We start from the raw sequence: 16,189 nt of genomic DNA on the forward strand, positions 1-16,189 counted from the left end.
TTACTACGATGTATACCTGAAACAAACAGGATACTGTATATCAATTATATCTCACTTTAAAAATTCCTAAAACTCAAAAGCAAAATGAAACATATGAACTCTTGTATTGAGTTGGTGCTGTAACACACAGAAAACTATTTTAAGTGTCTTTTTTTAAGATTTTATTCATTTACTTGACAGAGAGGGAAAGAGCAGAATCAGGGGGAACGGGAGAGGGAGAAGCAGACTCCTTGCTGGGCAGGGAGCCTGATTCAGATTCGGAGCCCGGGATCATGAACTGAGCCGAAGGCAGACGATGAACTGACTGCGCCTGGCACAGGCGCCCCTTTAAGTAGCTTTAAAATTTAAGTAGCTTTAAAACAGTAATTTAACTATATCCTTAGTGGAAGAAAAACAATCTTTAAAATTCTTTTTAGTATTCACATTGTTGGTACTGATACTGGCATTGCTATTCTGCAGCGGCTATGCTTACTGAGATAAAGCAAATGAGTTATTATATTGGTGCTGCTGGAGACCAAGGTTTTCAGCACAGAAGAAAGATGTAGATGTTAGATGGATGAAATTAAGTAAAAACAGGTAGTCCGGATTTTAAACTGGAAATATCAGTATTAGTGCATGATGTATTTTACCCTAAAAACGTTTCCTAGCTGTTTCTGCTGTAAAAGCCTAGAAATAACAAGCTCCCCTAGCACCCAGACTGTAGTCTCTAAACAGTAGTTCCTACTAAATGGAACCACGGCTACATGGGAAATGGGTGATTCTAGGTCTGGGGCAGGACATATATACTAAGGTGAATCTGGAAAATCATGTCATACCAGAAAGGAAGAAAGCTGTCAAAGACTAATGAGTGAAGTCAAAAGGGAGAGCCAACCTGAGTAGTTCCTACTAACCAAGGATGGGACAACATAAGTATAAAGAAAAACAACGGTAATGGACTGAAACACATCAAATATATTTCAATATGAATTCATAATGAAGGGAAAAAACCCCTCATCCTTTGGAGGATGCTAGGGAACTAACTCTTTATAAAATTGGTTAGAAAGTGAAAACATTAATACCATTTTGCTTCTCTATATGAACTGTCCCTCAGGGTAACCAACAGTTGAAAGTTTTAAGTATATCAGGTTTTAAAAAAAAGATAGAATACCACTATTTTGTACCTCAGGTACAAATAATGATCGCTGATGGCTCAAACCTTTAAATGAAAAACTAATGGGATGCAACACGGTTAAATCCCCAAAACATTCTGCTGAGTCATAACCTTTCACAGAAGAATACATACTGTATCATTACATTTACATGACATTCAGAACAAGCAAAAATTTATAGTGAAGAAAATCATTTCAGTAGTTGCCTTGTGGGATGGGGTGAGATACGGTGGTGGATAGGACTGACCGGGCAGCAGCAGAAGTGAACTTTCTGGGGGTATGAGTAATGTTTTATATCTTGATAAGGGTCTGAGTTACATAACTGTACTAGTCAAAAGTCACTGACTGATACACTTAAGGTATCTAAGTATATTTAAAGATGCACATAAATTCTACCAAAACCCAAACATGTATATGTAAATGTCTGATTACATCTAATTAATAATGTAAACACCGAGGTGTTTAAGGGTGAAGTATACTAATGCCTGCAAGTCACTCTGAAATACATAAATAAAAAGATGGACAGGTGGAGAGAAGGATGCATAGATAAACATATATGTGATGAAGCAAACACAGTAAAATGTTAATTGTAGGATCTAGGTGATGGGTCTGTATAAGCATTCACTGCAAAGTTCCTTCAGCTTTTATTTGATAAGAACTGCTGGTAAGAACTATTTTAGATCAATTTGTACTAGTGTATGCAGAGTGTGTCAGTCATGTAAAAGCCAAGTCCAATAAACAAAACCTATCTTTGGGGAAAAAAAAAAAAAAGGAAAATTTATAACAAATGTATCAGCCTGACAGCACCTGAAACCACCTCTCAATCTTAGTATCAGAAAAACAAAAGCTCTCAACCAAAAGATCTGTTAGATCTAATGGATGAATTCAGTAAAGTTGCACAATACAAAATTAAAATACAAAAATCAGTAGTGCTTCTATACACTTACAATGAATTTTCTGAAAAGAAATCTATCCCACTTACAACAGCATCAAGAACTATAAAACAAGAATAAATTTAACTAGGAAGGTAAAAGACCTCTACTCTCAAAACTACAAGACACTGATGAAAGAACTCAAAGACATAATAAATGTGCTCACGAATTCAAAGAATGAATACCGTTAAAACGTCACAAGCCACCTACAGATTCAATGCAATCCTTATCAAGCTTCCAATCGCAATTTTTTACAAAAGTAGAGAAAAAGACTCCTAAAATTTATGCGGAAACACAAAGGACTGAATAGTCAAAAATATCCTGACAAAAAAGAATAAAGCTGGAAACATCACACTTCCTGATTTCAAGCTATACTATGAAGTTTAAGTCATCAAAACAGCATGGTTCTAGCATATAAACAAACATACCAGTGGAAGAGAACTGAAAGCCTGAAAATAACCCAAGCACAATTCAACTAATTTTGCCAACTAATATTTGACAAGGGAGCCAGGGGAATTCCTGATGGAATAGTGCTGGGATAATTGGATATTCACCTACAAAAGAATAAAATTATCCCCTATCTTACACCTTTCACAAAAATGAACTCAAAATAGATTAAAGACTTAAATGTATGACTTCAAACCATGAAACTCCTAGAAGAAAATACAGGACTAAAGCTCTGTGACATGGGTCATAGTACTGATTTTTTGGATATGACACTCAAAGCACAAGCAAAAATAAAAAAGAGACAAGTAGAACTACATGAAACTAAAGATGTGGGGCACCTGCCCAGCTCAATCAGTTGAGCATCTGTCTGCCTTTGGCTCAGGTCATGATCCCAGAGTCCTGGGCTCGAGCCCCATGTTGGGGTCTCCCTTTGCTACTCCCCCTACTTGTGCTCTCTTGCTCCGTCAAATAAAAAAAATTTAAAAATAAAAATCTGCATAGAAACCATTAACAAAGTGAAAAGACAACCTACAGAATAGGAAAAAATATTTGGAAGCCATAGATCTGATAAGGGGTTAACATTCATAATATATAAAGAACTCCTACAACTCAACAGCAAAAAAACAACCCAAATAAAAAAATGGTAGAAGACCTGAACAGACATTTCTCCAAAGAAGATATATGAAAGGCAATCGGTACATGAAAAGACACTCAGCATCACCTGTCATGGGAAGAATGTTAATTAAAACCATAATGAGATACCGCCTCATGCCTGTGAGAATGGCCATCATCAAAAAGATAACAAATGTTTGTTTGCATGTGGAGAAAAGGGAACCCTTATGCACTGTTGGTGAAACTGTAAAGTGCTACAGCCACTATGAAAAAGATGGAAGATCCTAAAAAAATTAAACTACCGTATGATCCAGGAATTCCCCTTCTGGGAATACATCCAAATGAAATAAAAAACACTATCTCAAAAAGGTACCTGCACCTCCTTGTTCACAGCAACATTATTTACAACAGCCAAGACATGGAAACAGGTAAGTGTCCATCAATGGATGAATGGATAAAGAAGTTGTGGTATATACATGCCATGGACTATTATTCAGCCATAAAAAAATGCAGAAATCTTACATTTGCAAGAACATAGGTATACCTTGAAGGCATTATGCTACGTGAAATAAGAGAGATAAAGACAAATACTTATGATTTCACTTATCTGTGGAATCTAAAAGAAACAAACAAAAAGACCAAACTCACAAAAAAAAAAAAAAAAAAGAGATCAGACTTGTGGTTACCAGAGGCAGAGGGTGGGGAGAGGGGAAATTGGAGGAAGGTGGTCAAAAGGTACAAACTTCTAGTTATAAAATACTAAGAACTAGGGATGTAATGTACAACATGACTATAGCCAACATTATTGTATGATACACAGGAAAGATGTGGAGAGAGTAAATCCTATGAATTAAGGAGAAAATTTTTTTCCTTCTTTTTTGTTTTATCTATACAAAAAGAAGGATGTTAGATAAACCAATGGTGGAAATCACTTCACAATTTAGGTAAATCAAACCACTACGCTATATGCCTTAAACTTACACAGTAATGTGAATCAATGATTTCACAATAAAACTGGAAAAGATAAAAATGACAGAAATAGTAGACATAAATTGTCTAATTGCTTATTACTCCACTTTACATTAAGATAAAATATGGTGTGCACCTAAAAAAAAAGAAAGAAAGAAAAGAAGAAAAAGGGAAGAATCAAACACTCTGTGGTGGATCCTGATTGGAAGTATATATCACCCCTACAAATTACTTTTGAAAAAAAAAAAGATCAAACCCAAATCTAATCAAGTGTCTAGATCTAACAGCAATTTCTAGGGGAAAAAAAAAAAAGGGACACGTGTTAACTGTTACTTTAACAACTGAACTGCAAAGAAAAAGACGAGAAAACCAGGCAGAATCTATGGTAAAACAAAAACATACCCATTTGCAATGCATGGAGATTATTTAGATCGTGACTTGATGACTTGTAAAAATACATACAAATATTCATGGCACAGCATAGGAAATACAGTCAATGATATTTTAACAGTGTTATATGATGACAGAAGCTATGCTTGTGGTGAGCATTGCCTAAGATATGGAGAAGCTGAATCACTATGTTGTATGGCTGAAACTATTGTAACACTGTGTGTCAACGATACTCAAAAAAATTAAAAAGTATGTATATACATATATTCATAAACACCTGAGGAAACATGAATACTAACTGAAAATGGGGTGACCTATTAAAGTTTCTTCGATGGTATTATAATGGTATGTAGTTATGTGTCTTAAAAAAGTATGCCTATCTTTTAGAGATATGAACTAAAATATTTATGGATGAGATGGTAATGACGTCTGAGATTTTCTTCAAGATAATTTGGGGTGGGGTATATAGAAGACTGGTCATGAGCTGGATGACAAACATGGGAGTTTATTATACTATTCTTTCCCCTTTTATATGTTTAGATGCTTTAAAATAAAAGCTTAAACAAAAATCTGCATTTAATATTTCCACTTGAAGAAATAAAAACTCCAGCACAAATGACTAAATTCGTTAAGTTCAACATACAAAAAACTTGAAAACAACTTGCCATTCAGATTTTAAAGTGAAGTTTGTTTCCAGGTATGTTTCCCTTCCAGGATCCCACTGACACATCATTTTCTTTCCTTCATTCACAATGCAACTCAAATTTTTAGGTTTTTCTGGAGGCACTAAAAGGGAAAAATGAGCCATTTTCAAAAAGCTTTATATCCACAAATAACATGCAGTTTATATGCTACCCAAGACATGTGCAATCTAAATTAGATGGGGGAAAAAAACCAAAAACAAACATGAGCAAAATGTATGAACATAATGAAATTCGACTAGTGACTAAAAAAATAATCTTTTCTACTTAAACTCGTACTTTTTAGATTAAGTAATATATTCTATAACTGTCACTAACTAGCATATTTCAAATTAATTTTCTACACAAAATCAACTTTCATTTATAACTGGGTAAGAATATTAACTGATTTCTCCATGAAGTGTATTTTAAAAAGTATTACTGCATGTTAGTAAAAGGCAAGTAAATGGAAACAAATGATTCACGTATTTCTCTTCCTATTGTTTTCTGAAACTCCGCTGGAGGAAAAGCATATACCAAAATTATGGTTTTGGGGATCCATCAATTTGACAATCCACTCTTGGATCATACTAAGTTTATTTACTCTGACACAGAAGGACTTTCTCCAGTATTTATTCACTTTCTTCAGATAGTTTGTTCTGTATGTGCATCTTTTCAGCAATTAAAGGATACTGAAAGTTACTATGAATACACTGACAAATTTCAATTCAACACTGTTTTGCGGGTCTCATGTAAAAACAGTTTTCTAGAAAACTGAGAGATACTTGACTTTCAAGAAAGCTATAAATCTTATGTTACTCTTCAAGTTTTTTGTATAGTAGTAATGCAAATGGAGTTCCACTTCAAAACTTTTTTTAAAAACAAGTACGTCCAAAAGTCAATGAGCCAAAAAATAACTGCATTTCATAAAGACCAACAGACATTACGAATGTAATTCAACAGTCATAACAAAGTTTAAAATAAGACAAAAACAAAACTTACAGCCTGAAATTATTCTGATTCCATAAACATTCTGATCAATCTGTCCAAATGTACGAATGTTGCAAGTGAGCTGAGTATTTAATAAAGATGTATCTGTAAACGTGACACTAGATGCTGTTCTGTTTATGATGGTATACTGTTCTTTAGGAACAGTAAGATGGTTTGTTTTCCAGAAAATATAACTAGCATTTACATGAAAATAATCCATACATTTTTCTTTTAGCACACAAACCGCAGTGAAATTAGAACCAAGTTGTACAACTGGAGATTCAGGTTTGATATAACCACATGGATCTAGAAGTTCACCTGAAAAGGAACAAGAGAAAATATAAAAATGGATTGAATTATTCTAATATAAAATGGTATTTCATATCAATGCAGTTCCTCAATCTTCACTAAAATATCTCTTTAAGACAGGGAAAAAGAATTACGCAGTGAAAAATAATATGGTGAGAATTCAGTGCCTCAATTTGTAAAAAAAAATATACAAATTACAAGGCTGATGAAAAAAACCTATGCAAGCTTCAGCCCTTTTATAATATTCTAACTTTGCTTTAGGAAACACAGACTGCCTGCAGCATGATTCACACTTACTCTACCACCTATTCTGTTCCTCTATTCAGACCCAGGGTCTAAATTAAACCCTCCAGCAAACAGGCAGTGGTAGGCTCCATCCCTCTCTAGTCCTGATGGTGTTGGTGATGTGGATGGGGCCAGGGAAGATAGTATACATTGCTCATTTTATCAAAATTCAGACAACAAAGGAAATAGCAAGAGAGCAACAAAAAACATAAATAGAACAAGATGGTCAAATATTATTAGTTTTAACAATAAATGTATGGGACAAAATCCCATATTAAAAACAAAAAAACAGCCTGTATAAACAGTAACTATACCACAGCTGTATGCTTTAACTACCACCTAACTCCATGCTGATGACAACTAAATCCCTATCTCCAGCTCTAACTTCCTACTGTTTTCAATAACTTGCGAGACCTATCCATCTGAGATACTTCCTAAGTACTTTAAGATGAACACATCTAAAGGGCACCAGGGTGGCCCAACTGGTTGAGCGTCTGACTCTTGGTTTTGGCTCAGGTCATCATCTTATGGGTCCTAGGATCGAGCCCGATGTCAGGCTCTGTGCTCAGTGAATCTGCTTGAGATTCTCTCCCTCTGCCCTTCCCCCCAATCACCCACTCTTTCTCTCAAATAAATCTTAAAAAAAAAAAAAAGAAGAAGAAGAACACATCTAAAACTTTATGCATCACAGTCCCTTTCAAACTTACTTATTTCTCTACTTCTGCTAACAGCACTATTTATGTCCAGTTATCTAGGCCAGATACCTTGTAGTCATCTTCAACACCTCTTCCAACTTCACAATATTGCACTGTGTCTTGTTGGCTCTGTATTCTTAATGTCTATCAACCTCTTTCTCACCAGTCCTTTTTGCCTTTTGAAGCTCAGGCCATTCATTATACTGCAGTCTGACCTCCTTCCAGTTTATCCTTTATGTTGCTATCAGAGTTACTGTTCAAAATCATCAGGCCATTTCCGTATTTTAAATTATTTAATGGCTGCCTACACCATCAAGATAAAATCCTAATTACTTGGCTTGATTTGCTAGCCTCATTGCCCAGAAACATAAGGCAACTTTCCCTAGTGAATCCTTTTGCCAATGGGTTCTTGGGTGGCAACCCATCCTAACTGAAGTTCAGTTTTTTTCACTTGGAAAATGAAGTTAATAAAAGCTATCTTTTTTTTTTTTTTTAAGATTTTATTTATTTATTTGACAGAGAGAGAGGAAGTACAAGCAGGGGGAATGGCAGGCAGAGGGAGAAGCAGACTCCCTGCTGGACAGGGAACCTGATGTGGGACTCAATCCCAGGACCCTGAGATCATGAACTGAGCGGAAGGCAGACACTTAACCAACTGAGCCACCCAGGCACCCATAATAAAAGCTATCTTGAAGAGTTTTTGAGATTAAAAATTACCTATATAAAGCACCTATTATAATGCCTGGTATTCAGTAGTCCACCAATAACAAATGGTAGCCTATCATAATTATTATTACTCTCCAAAGACAATCAAGTCACACTGATAGGGTCTGGAAGACAAAGTCAGCAGGAAGAATTAAAAACAGTTTTTTGCAGTCAAAACTATACTCCCAAATGGAATCCTGGAACCTCTCATAAAATCTAATGCCCAGAGTAGGAATGTGTATTTCTTTGTTTCAAAACTTACAAGGTGGGCTCTTTATATGACCCTGCTATTATTTATACATATCTACAGTAAATCCCAGTACACATATTACTCTACACTTCCAAATGTATGGAACTTCATCTTGTGGGATACTAGTAAGTTATCCTGTGATACTGGGCCAGTCCTTACAACTCCCTAGACCTCACTTTATTTCCTTGGTAAAATTGCTCCTGTTCTACTTACTTTCTCTAAAGTAATAAGGAACATTAAATATGAAATATATTTTAGAGTACTAAAGAACGTAAGACTTAACTACAGACTCAGTATTAATAGTTTTTAATCACATAGAGTAAGAAAGATACTAGAAATGAGATGTTCCAAAGTGAAACGTAGGCTCATTAAAATCATCCTATGCCAAATTAATCCCATTTTTACAGGACTACCAAGCTACTTGAGATTAAATTATAGAAAGAGAGCATTTTAATTTTTTTTTAAAGATTTTATTTATTTATTTGAGAGAGAAAGACTGAGAGAGAGAGAGCATGAGAGGGGGGAGGGTCGGGAGGGTCAAAGGGAGAAGCAGACTCCCTGCCGAGCAGGGAGCTTGATGCGGGACTCGATCCAGGGACTCCAGGATCATGACCTGAGCCGAAGGCAGTCACTTAACCAAATGAGCCACCCAGGCGCCCCAGAGAGCATTTTAATTTTAAAAAGCTATCTGATAAACTTAGTTGGGACCATGGAGACAAGATGAAGAAATATGCGTTAGAATATACAATAACAGATAACAGCTTAACATTACAAAACTGCTGATATCCGGCTGTTCTTGATCTACAAAAACAGAAATTTCATAGGTTCAAAAAAGAGATTCTTAATTGGTTGATTACTCGGGGCGCCTGGGTGGCTCAGTCGTTAAGTGTCTGCCTTTGGCTCAGGTCAGATCCCAGGGTCCTGGGATCGAGCCCCGCATCGGGCTCCCTGCTCTACGGGAAGCCTGCTTCTCCCTCTCCCCCTCCCCCTGCTTGTGTTCCCTCTCTCGCTGTGTCTCTGTCAAATGAATAAATAAAATCTTTAAAAAAAAAAATTGGTTGATTACTCATATAAAAAAATACTACAAAAAAAAGTCAGCGAGAGAGAGGTCTAAGAGTATGCTGAAGTACTTGCTTTCAATCCTTGCAGCAGATTGTATTTTCCAAACATGGTCACACCTATATATTTATCCTATCCCACATGCTTTTCTTACAATGTGACTGATACTCCTTCCACAAAGAAATGGGATCAATATTCCCCTACTGCCCTCAGATGTGTGTGGGTGCTTATGTCTGCCCCAGCCAACTGAGTGTGCTATGTGACTATCTAGACTGTTATAACAATACAACTTTCAACTAGTGTTCTTTTTCTCTTGGGACATTTGTCCTTGGAACCCAGTCACATGTTGCAGGGAAGCCAAGGCGACATGGGGAGACCACATGTGGTGTTCTGGCCAACAAGCCTAGCAAAGCCCTCAGCCTACAGCCAGCATCAACACCAGACATATAAGTGAATGTGCCTTCAGATGATTCTAGTCCCCAATCTTTGAATATTCCAGGTATCGCCCCAGACATCACAGTGCAAAGATGAAATAGTCCAGCTATGCCCAACTTTATTCCTGACACACACACAAACCGTAAGAAATAATACTTACTGTCATTTCAAGCCATGAAGTTTTAGAGTAAATTGTGAGGCAGCAATAACATACTTCTGTTATTTTGAACATTTTTTTCAATAATTTGGCAGAAAACAGACACACACAAACACATACCAAATTAGCAAAGGACAAGACTATGAAGGATTGCCAACACTTTGGATGTTAGTATTAGAATTAAAATTATTTTAAAAGATTAGACCAAAAGGCCAAAACTAATATAATGAAATTTGCCAGAGAAGAAAATATCACTCATTTAGGCTGAGATTAAATAAATATAGGGTAAGGCAGAAGTGGATTAAAAGTAATTCATGTGAAAACCTAAGAATTTTCACTGACCAGTAGCTTAACAAGAAACTATGGTCTATCTTAGCTGGCAAAAAACTATGCTGAGTAAGAAAGATGTTCAGATCAAAGTTAAGTAATAAAATGACTATACTTAGACCATGTCCAGTTCTGGTACATTAATTTTTTTTCTTAAGTGCATTTTTATTAGAACCTCAATAATAATTCTATAATTACTATCCTTTTTATAATGTTTACTATGGGCCAGGCATTGTCCAGATGCCTTGTGTATAGTAACTCATTTAATCCTCACAGTACCCCTAGGAGACAGGAATCATTATTATCTCCATCTTATAGATCAAGAAACTGATACAGATCAAGCGACTGGCCTAAGTCCTATAGTTGGTAAGTGCGAGAGGTGTGATGGTCTAGTATTTCAAATGTGCTATGGGCAACCAAGAGAAGAATCAGGAGGGTAATCAGCATGTACAGGGTTAGAAGCCAAGTCCTATAAAGAATAATTAGGACAACTGGGTAAGTTTAGTTTGGGCAAGAGAGGCCTTAGAGACACATGAAAGCAGTCCTTCAATATTTTCCAAGAGTTGAACAATGGGAAGAGAAAGTGGGATTACTCTAGAACTAGGGATAATGGGAAAAAGTAACAAGAAGGAAAATCTGGGCTCAAGAATAAGGGAAGATTTTCTCAACAACAGCCATTTCCAAAATAAGTCTTATGTCACTTGAAGTGTTCAAAAAGAAGTCGCATTCCTAGATTTAGAAAGAGGATGATTTACAGCAGTGCTCAATCTGTGGTGAAAGATCAGTTTGGTTTTTTACCCCCAATCTTTCACAGACTTACACTTTTGCTCTATACCATGTTTAATGAGGTAAGTCCAGTGATCACATGCTTGGATGTCACGGCAATGTCAAACTGTTAAGAGTTTCTAAACATATAATCTTAATTTCTGTACTTCTCTCATTGTGAATTAATAACAACCAATTCTCAGACAGGCATCAGGCTGTGGACCAGTTTGAGCAGTACTGCTCCAGACCTCTTTATTCTGGTATCACAATCACACTGCTGTTCAGTGACACCTTTGGCTATTAAAAAGTGAAGTGCTAAAAGTTAACAGATTTTCTCCTATGTATTAAAAAAATGCCCAAAAAACCAACAACATATTTTTCCCCCCTCCCACCTTAAAATTATTGTTAGTATACCTAAACAGCATTTAGGATTACTGGGTGACTGTTTCTACTCAAACTATAATTTATCAGGAGTATTTTTACATTTCAAAATCACTTTTAGGTTAGGACAGCATTATTCTCTCAATAATGAGCCTAGAAAAAATAAAAACATTAACATAATTATGAAGCATAAGCTTAATTATATAATTATACAAAAATATATAAACCTGATTTGTGAGATTGGGAGGTAGGGTATTTTCATGAACCTTACCTACACATTCAGTGGTGAAGAAAATAAACAATGTGTGCACTATCCAAGTCTGCAATGCCAACATCTTGCATTAGATATTTCTGTAAAAGACACATATAGTATTATTTTTATTATTTTTTCTCTTATTACACATAGTAAGTAAAGACACAATTCCTAACACTTTTGTTTCCACTGGATAGCTGTCTTCTAAAAGGTGGTAAAATTTTATGAGAATGCAGAAAACAAATTTAAGTCTTCAAAATATTTTTCTTTATTCCCACTGGAGTTATGGCTATGTAAAATAGTGATGGAACACAACTTATATTTTAAGGTTAATTAAAAGAGCAATCCTGTTTCTTTATTATGTGAAGACTTATACTATTAGTAAATGCTGTGTGAGACAGTACTTCAGAGAGACAAATTTCTACATGGCAAAACCCACCAAAAGCAACCTCAAAAGATATTTGCAAAATGGAAAAAAAAGTCTGTAATTCATACCATGACCAAAAATATCCCCTACTATATGAAGAATGTCTACAAATCACTAGAAAATTCCAACACCTAGTAGAAAAACTAGCAAGGTGAGCTGAATAGGCAATTTATAGAAAAGAATATACAAATTATTTAAAACATATGAAATGATACTTTCAACCTCACTCATAATGAGAGGTGCAAATTAAACTACCCCAGAGAGGAATGCAAGATGATACAGACACTTTGGAAAACAATTAGGCAGTTCTTTACCAAGTTAAATGTACATAATAATAATCCGTATTTCCACTCCGAAGAATGTATCCAAGAGAACTAAAAATACATGTCCACATGAAGACTTATATTCAAATGGTCATAGCAGCTTTATTCCTAACAGTCCCAAACTAAAAACAACCCAAATGTCTATCAACTGGAGAACGGATAAACAAATACCCAAACAATGGTATATCCATACAATAGAATACCACTCAGCAATAAAAGGGAATGAATTAGTGATATATGCAATAGCATGAATGAGAATGAATCTCAAAAGCATTAGCTGAATAAAGGAAGACACACAAAACAGGCTATGTACTGCTGAATTCCATTTACAGGGTATTTGACAAATGGCACAACCAGGGTGACAGAAAGCAGATCAGGGGGCTGGCTTGGGCTGAAGTGGAAAAGGGGAATAAATGTAAAGAGGCACAAAAGAACTTTCAGGGGTGATAGGAATGTTCCATGACCTGATTAGGGTAGTGATAAAACTCTGTCAAAATTCACTAAATTGGGGCGCCTGGGTGGCTCAGTCGGTTGAGCGACTGCCTTCGGCTCAGGTCATGATCCCAGGGTCCTGGGATCGAGTCCCACATTGGGCTCCCTGCTCTGCAGGGAGCCTGCTTCTCCCTCTCCCGCTCCCCCTGCTTGTGTTCCCTCTCTCGCTGTGTCTGTCTCTGTCAAATAAATAAATAAAATCTTTAAAAAAAAAAAAATTCACTAAATTGTGTCAAGAATTATGAAAGCACTGAGATTTTACCCTACTTGCAAGCGAACAAGTTAGCCTGCTAGTCCCATGGATACTGGCAGAAGACATGAGACTCCTGTGTCAGAGACAAACGACCTTATTACTCATACCAGGAGCAGCATTTTCAGAGTTATCAGCATTTTTTTGCGCCAGCTGCCTGGGCCCCAATTCCGATAGAGCATTGTGAAGAGGGACTAGTAACACCTGTACACACAGTGGGTCATGTTATAGGAGGGAAGACTGAGCTTAAGAGACCCAGATCTTTTAAAATGGCAGTAAGCATGCCTGCCTTTTACTCTGGAGAGAGACACTATCTCTGTTTTCCAAGGCTGTAAACAAACCTTCAAGAGACGTATGGGGAATTGTTTCCTAACAAATTGTACACTAAAAATTGATGAATTTTATTCTTTATAAACCTCAATTAAAACCCAACAAAATTTACCCAGGCAAGGTATATAGTCAAAAGAAATGAGTGCTTCACTCCTCTAAAAGACATGTACAAGAACGTTCATACAAGTTTTATTTAAGTACTGAAAAGTAGAAGCAACCAAAAACACAAACACAGTAGAACAGAAAAATTCAAGTAAATCATAGCAATGAAAAAAGAATTACAGGTACTCACAACATGACTGAATTTCCTATATAACAGAGAACAAATGAGACACAAAAATGTATATGAAGTTCAAAATCAGGCAAATGTAATCTGTGGTGATAGAGAATAGTGGTTATCTTTTTTGGGGGGTGGGGAAGAGGGCAGAAGTGAGCATTCTGGGATGCTGGACATGCTCTATACTTTGAACTAGATGGTGATTAAAAATTTACTGAGCTATAAACTTGTGATCTGTGGACTTTATTGTATGTAAGTTGTACTTAGTAAAAACAGTAAACAAAACAAAATGACCCCCATATCATTTCCAGTTTTGGCAAATATATAAAAAATAAAAAATTATCAACACAGTATTTTGAGACTATGACATAAAGGCATTCTCAACTCTGCATTTATAGTGTAAAATGGCATAACCTTCCCAACAAACTGTGGGAATTTAAAACTGAATTTTATTGTTTGTAAATTAGAGCTCAATTATAAATAAAAGAACTATCCAGATAAGGTGTATGCCCAGTTTTGCATTATCGATCAAAATTAAAATATATATATGTTTGAATCTAATGATTCTACTTCTAGTATTTTATCCTATAGATATGAGCAAAACAATACACAAATAAGGTTATTCACTACAGCAGTTTTTAATAATAAAAGGTTGATGCACAAATAGGGGACTAGTTAAATTATGGTACATCCAAATATAGCATACATGTAGCTACAAAAAAGATGAGGAAGTTCTAGATCTCTTCCTAGAGATGTGTAAAGATATCTAAAATACATAAATAAATAAAATAAACTATTGTTAAGGTAGAGAACAGTGTATTTGTTATTTGTGGGGAGAAACCAAAAAAAGACAAAACACATACTCATTTCCTTATACACACATAAAATACCTCTAGAAGGATAAAAACTCAAAGACTGGCTGCCACTGGATGAGATACCAGGGTAGGATGGAGATGCTCTACCATATATTCTTTGCACCTTTCCAATGTTGTACCATGTGACTTCAGTACTTAGTCAAAAACTAAATTTAAATTTAAAAATATTTGTGTAAACTCTCTCCCCCAAATAAAACTATGAACTTCTTGATGAGGGCTTCACAGTACTGCATTTGGAATACAGTGTTTTTTTTATTAAATATCAATACTAACTTGACTTTATGTACTCCCTACTCATGTAACAGTCACTCTATAATTTGCTCAGGATAAAAGAATGAAGTTGTAGGAACCATTTTCCTCCACCTGTTTTATTTACTTCCTAACTTTAAATAGTCCCATATTAGAAAAATCCACATCATTCAACTGTTCATCAAAAACAAAATGAAGAAAATACCTGAGCATGCTGGGAGAGCAGTATGTGGTCATGCCACCCTGACCACCCACACCAAGTACCTTGTTCACACTGTAGAGAGGATTCTCTATAGTTCCTGGAAACTGGCAATCTTTTTATTGATGCACTATATTCTTAGAACAAAACTCTGACACAAGAGGTCCCATAAAGGTATTTATAGTTACCACAAAGCAATTAGATTTATCTAAGCAGGGCCATGAAACACAGTATGTAAAAGGAAAACAGGCAAAGAAGGTTTCACATTTTAATAGTTAGAAAGTAACGTTTCCTGGGACGCCCAGGTGACTCCATTGGTTAAGCATCAAGCACCTGCCTTCAGCTCAGGTCATGATCCCAGGGTCCTGGGATTGAGCCCTGAGTCAGCTCCCTGCTCAGTGGGGAGTCTACTTCTCCCTCTCCCTATGTCCCTCCCCCTGCTTATGTGCAGGCTCGCTCTCTCAAATAAATAAAATCTTAAAAAAAAAAAAAAAAGTAACGTTTCCTAATTTTTAAAGGATTGTCATTGAGATGTGATGAAGAAACATCTTTTCAGAGTCCCAACCTAAGAGATGGAAACACAGTAGCACTATCTAAAATACTAAATGCAATATAGTCAACTTCATTTTGGGGCTTATCTTGTTTTAAAATGGACAGAATTGACAGTATACTGCCAAAGAGAGGAACACCTCTCTTTTCATTTTGACAACAGTACACATTATCCTCCCGCATCTCTGGCAGAATTTTCCATGCATATATTATAACCACATATTGCATACAATGATTTTCCTTGAAATTTGCATCTTATCTTGGAAGATTCTATGAAACCAAAACGTAACTACTAAGCAGAGATACAGGGAAGGTTTATTCCAAGCACTGAGTGGTCCTTCTAGAATGGCAATTCCTCAACTATGGTGGTTCAACACGGTAATGTGCTGAAAGGTGCTGTCAGATGCATCACAACTAATTCACTATTGT

At 35.9% G+C, this 16,189-nt stretch overlaps 1 protein-coding gene across 5 annotated transcripts in view; it reads right to left on the reverse strand.

Moving 5' to 3' along the window:
* IL6ST (interleukin 6 cytokine family signal transducer) overlaps nt 1-16,189 on the reverse strand; it is a 54,155-nt gene that overhangs the window by 22,679 nt on the left and 15,287 nt on the right. For all 5 annotated transcript variants that reach the window (XM_021701755.1, XM_021701752.1, XM_021701754.1 and 2 more), the window contains 3 exons: nt 11,808-11,887; nt 6,181-6,486; nt 5,164-5,284 (listed from right to left, as the gene is read on the reverse strand). In XM_021701755.1, coding sequence (XP_021557430.1) covers nt 5,164-5,284; nt 6,181-6,486; nt 11,808-11,871 — 491 coding nt within the window. In that variant the 5' untranslated portion in view covers nt 11,872-11,887. The remainder of the gene's footprint in view (nt 1-5,163; nt 5,285-6,180; nt 6,487-11,807; nt 11,888-16,189) is intronic.

Source organism: Neomonachus schauinslandi, chromosome 7, assembly GCF_002201575.2.
Source record: "Neomonachus schauinslandi chromosome 7, ASM220157v2, whole genome shotgun sequence".
In the NCBI taxonomy this organism is placed as follows: domain Eukaryota; kingdom Metazoa; phylum Chordata; class Mammalia; order Carnivora; family Phocidae; genus Neomonachus; species Neomonachus schauinslandi.